This window comes from Malus sylvestris, chromosome 9 (genome assembly GCF_916048215.2).
Source record: "Malus sylvestris chromosome 9, drMalSylv7.2, whole genome shotgun sequence".
Lineage (NCBI taxonomy): Eukaryota > Viridiplantae > Streptophyta > Magnoliopsida > Rosales > Rosaceae > Malus > Malus sylvestris.
The window spans coordinates 15,931,873-15,936,252 of NC_062268.1; the positions used below are offsets into that span (position 1 = coordinate 15,931,873).

Genomic DNA, 4,380 nt, shown 5'->3' on the forward strand with positions numbered 1-4,380 from the left:
AAAACAAGTAATTTGTAGAGTTCTAATCAGTTCTTGTGGTTCGACACCCTTACTTTTGCCATTATACTATCCTTGTATTTGCACTTGAAAGGAACACAACATTTCTCCTTTTTCTCCTCCCCTATTGATCATCCTTCTCTTCCTCTTTCCTCTCCCGATTCGCCAAACCTCCCCATCTTTTCTCTCCCAAAACTCTTCTTTCTGATTAGCCTCCCACTTCCTCCTTTATTTCTGATTGGGCAGCCCCCAATCCCTCATTTTTCTCTTCCTTTTTTTCTTCTTTCAATCCTTGTTATCCATCTATTTCCTTTCTCCATCACAGCCATCCACGTGGCACTTCCAGATTTCTGGAGCATTCCAGATTATGGTTAAATGACCATTTCATCGATAACTTCATTCATTAATAACTCCTTCGTTATAGCTCTAAATTACGTTCCATTTGCGCCTATGTGTTCGTATCGTAGAGTACTTCGAGAATACAGGAAAATAGTAACTCGTATGCGTCACGAAAGGCGGTCAACGAGAGTCAACAATCTACCCACTAGTGCATTTTCGTCAATTCACTCATTTAAAAATTAATAAAAACATAAAAGTAGGGATGGGTTATCACATATGTACCACAAAATAAAAAGTAATGAAACTAGTGATATGAAACACAGTGAAGTTGACTATTTTTTTTTTTTGAACAAACGATATCAATTACATTAAAGGGGTAAGAATGTGGGCTAAGCCTCACAATGGGCGAGTCATAATAATGTGGTTCAAATCCACTTTTGACGAGAATCGAACCTAAGACATTTCACTTACAAGTGAAAAGGAATACCACTAGACCGTAGTACTAAATGGCTGAAGTTGACTATTTTGAATATCAAATCAAATGAGAAATGGGACAAGATGAGATCAGGTGTGGGAGCAAAAATTAAGGCAAAAGTAAAGAAGCCACTTATCATAAATTATTTAATTAGGGAAGTTGGGTTATCGGCATGATTAAAACGCATTAAGATTGGGACTACCCTCTACACAAAGAAAGCGGGCGAATGGAGCCCCCGAGAACTATGATTGTATATATAATGGCCTTAAGATAACATAATTATTTGTCAAATAAGTTCCCACGTGCACAAAAGACATAACAATCTCAACATTGTCTCGTAAAGAGATTTAATAAAGTAAACATGTATACAAAGATGTGCACTTGGACACAAAAGACCAATGACTCTTCATTGTTCAAATGAATCTACCAAATGCTCCAAAAGATGGAGTTAGTAGGTTCGAGCATTAATTGTGTTGTAAAATGTAACACCCTTAATGTATAATTAGAAATTTGAAGCCAAGATTATTAATTTATCAAACATTCATTTATCGAGATTTTATTCTACAGGCAAATTACATGTCAATAAGAGACGAGTTTTCAAAAAAGATAGTAAATATATTACCTATTGCTTCTTCAAAAGAATATATAGTAAGCATTGTGCACCAATTAAAAAGTTCTATCACTGTTAGGCTTGAAAATATCTAATACTTGTTCACCAAAAAAATATATATCTAACACTTGTGCATCGATTGAAAACATCGTTTTCTTAGTATGATATCAATTATCGGATGGATAACAAATTGAATTTTTTTAATTCTAGTATTGGACACCATCCTAAGTTCCTAACGGAGCCAGATTTTCTCTCCCTCCTTTTTGTCTAAGTATAATGATTTTTGTTGTTGTTAACGTGACAAAATCTTGAACGTTGAATCAAGAGGTGGATGTTTTGAACATAAAAATTAGGAGGGGACGGGAGGGCAACTGAAATAGGAGGGAAGAGAATTTAGATCCCTAATTTGTTTGATTAGCTTTGGAAAAAAATGATTAGTTTATCATTAGTGCTAAAATAGCGAGTTATTTTCAAGGGTTTTTTTTAAGGAATTATGACTACCAACTAAGACCCATTCATTTTTTCTTGGATTTGATTCGCCCTTGTACTATTGTCCTTCTCCTACACACACAAAGATAATAGTGTCACATACTCACCCACAGAGAAGAGAGAGAGTGTGGAGAGAGAGGGAGGGAGGGAGGAGAGAGGGTAGCTCTCTCATCAAATCTCGCCTACAGAAGAAGATCATCCTCTCCTGCTGCTTCATGCTTCTCCTTCTTATGATTTCTGGGCCTGCCGGCACACTGCCACTTTTGTAAATAAGTAAAATTCGATTCCTTTTCCATCACTTTCTCGAGAAAATTTCTTTCCTTTTTTGTTTTCTTGGGAAAATTACCTCTCTCTCATTACACTTTCATTTGCTTTCGTACCTTCAAGATGTTTCTGGTTTGTTTAAATTTCTGGGTTATGCTTTAATTCTGGAAAATCCTTCATATTTCTAATTTTTGGAAGCTCAATTTTTTTTTTTCAGTTTCTCACCAACTTGGATATATATATGTGTGTGTGTGTGTGTGTGTGTGTGTGTGTGTGTGTGTGTGTGTGTGTTGCTATTTTAGAGTGTGGGAATTACTTATTGTTTTTTGTTTTTCTGCAAAGACTTGGAATCAATACAAAGTTGTTTTCTGCAAGGAAAGTTTTGCATTTGTTTTAATTGTCTAATTTTGTTTTTTTTTTAATTTAATTTAGATATTTGTTGTTTTCTGCAAGGAAAGTTTTGCATCTGCTTTCATTGACTAATTTTGTTTTTTAATTTAATTTAAATGTTTTTTATTTATCTAGTGAAATACTCTTCTTTGGCATTGATTAGGTTTCTGGGGTCTTTTGTGGTTGAGATTCTTTTCCAATTAGAAATTAAAAACAAATACTTTGATTTGGTTAGTTCAGAAAACACAGAAGGAAAAAAGGGTTTCTTTACAAGTTAAAAGGTATATGCTTTTAGGTCATAAAGGTCCCAAGTTTGATTTTTCTTTTCCTACTATGTGAATTCCCTCCCTGTGGATGTGCAGACATATCAGTATCCTTGTGTTTGGTTCCCAAGAAAATAAAGGAAGAATATAAAAGAACAAAAAATTTCACCTTAATTTTGGTCAAACTAAAAGGTAATTGAGTTATTAATTGGGCTTGAAACCTTGTTTTCTTCCTTACCCTACAAATTTTGTGCTAATCAGTCCATTTTTCATTTCGTTCTATGTGGAAAGTGTTTGCAGTTGCGATGAATCAATTTAACTTTCCGAAAATTTTTTTGATTGTTTTGCTAATTTTTATCATAAATATTATTTCTGATGCAGGGCAAGGATTATTTTTAATTGAAGCCAAATTGAAATGGAAGGTGGTATGTTTACAGGTATAGGAAATGGAACACAACTAGAGACCAAAGTTGTGCAAACATTCCAGAAGAGCTTTGTGCAGGTGCAAGACATTTTGGATCAGAACCGGTTGCTAAGTAATGAGATTAACCAAAACCACGAGTTGATGATCCCTAATAACCTCAGCTGGAATGTTGGCTTAATTAGAGAGCTTAACAACAACATTAAAAGGGTGGTAGATCTATATGCTGATCTCTCTGGCTCTTTTTCCATGTCAATGGAAGCTTCCTCCGAAGCTGAATCAGGTGGGACTTTGAAATCTAATTGGAAATCGAGCGAGCAGAGAATTAGATCCAGGTAATTGTTCATAATTTGGTTGTGTTATAAGTATAGATCATGCACTCTTCATTACTAAATAAGAAAAAGTTTGTGATAGTAGAATAACTTGATGAGATTGTGTTGCTCATGTGTTTCAATTATATCTATTTGAATATTTTGCAACATATTCATTGCCACAAACTTTTCATGAAATATCGGTATAAGAAAATAGCCCAATAATCTTCAATTTCTGACACTGGATCCGCCATATCTGTATCCTATAAAAATATGTTAGCTTTTGGCTGGAAAGTCCGTTGAATGCATTGCTTTTTGATCCAAATTAGGAGGAAGCAGAAGAATAAGTAGCAATTTAGAAGGAAAATAGAGTGTTGGATGCATTATTTTATTGACTCATGTGCACTTCTTGTTGTGATATTAACATATCTAACCAAGCTTGTTCACTAAAATGCTAACAATTTGAAATTTTCTGTTCATAGATCATATCTTTTTATTCTAGACTATCAAGCCGACATTTGATTTGGTTTTTATCTTTTCTTGATGGTTTTCATAATCATTTTTTGATATATTATCTGTTTGTTGTGGGGAACTTTCGATTACCTGCTTTATTCTTTTCCCATGTTTGTCAAAAAAATATTTCATGTGGTGTCCCTTCCCTAGTTAAGGATAACAATGGAGGATTGGTATATACTGTTAGCAAACTTAGTATGTTTAGAGAAGTTTCCTGTGTAAAATTCCTTGAGCTTGTTTACATAGTGAGTATGCTTTTGGGATAAATAGAAGAAAGCAGTCCTGAAATTTTACTTTTGTTGATTAGT

General features: G+C 34.1%; 1 protein-coding gene across 1 annotated transcript; it reads left to right on the forward strand.

The window, feature by feature from the left end:
* The first annotated feature begins 1,895 nt into the window (after positions 1–1,895).
* Positions 1,896–3,645, forward strand: LOC126583066 (protein ELF4-LIKE 4-like). Its single transcript, XM_050247365.1, has 2 exons — positions 1,896–2,183; positions 3,209–3,645. The coding sequence occupies exon 2, from the start codon at positions 3,243–3,245 to the stop codon at positions 3,585–3,587; it is 345 nt and encodes a 114-aa protein (XP_050103322.1). The 5' UTR covers positions 1,896–2,183; positions 3,209–3,242; the 3' UTR covers positions 3,588–3,645.
* The last annotated feature ends 735 nt before the right edge of the window (positions 3,646–4,380 follow it).

Bases quoted from the DNA above. Each gene is read 5' to 3' on its own strand.
- LOC126583066 (XM_050247365.1), top strand. From the start codon at position 3,243: ATGGAAGGTGGTATGTTTACAGGTATAGGAAATGGAACACAACTAGAG.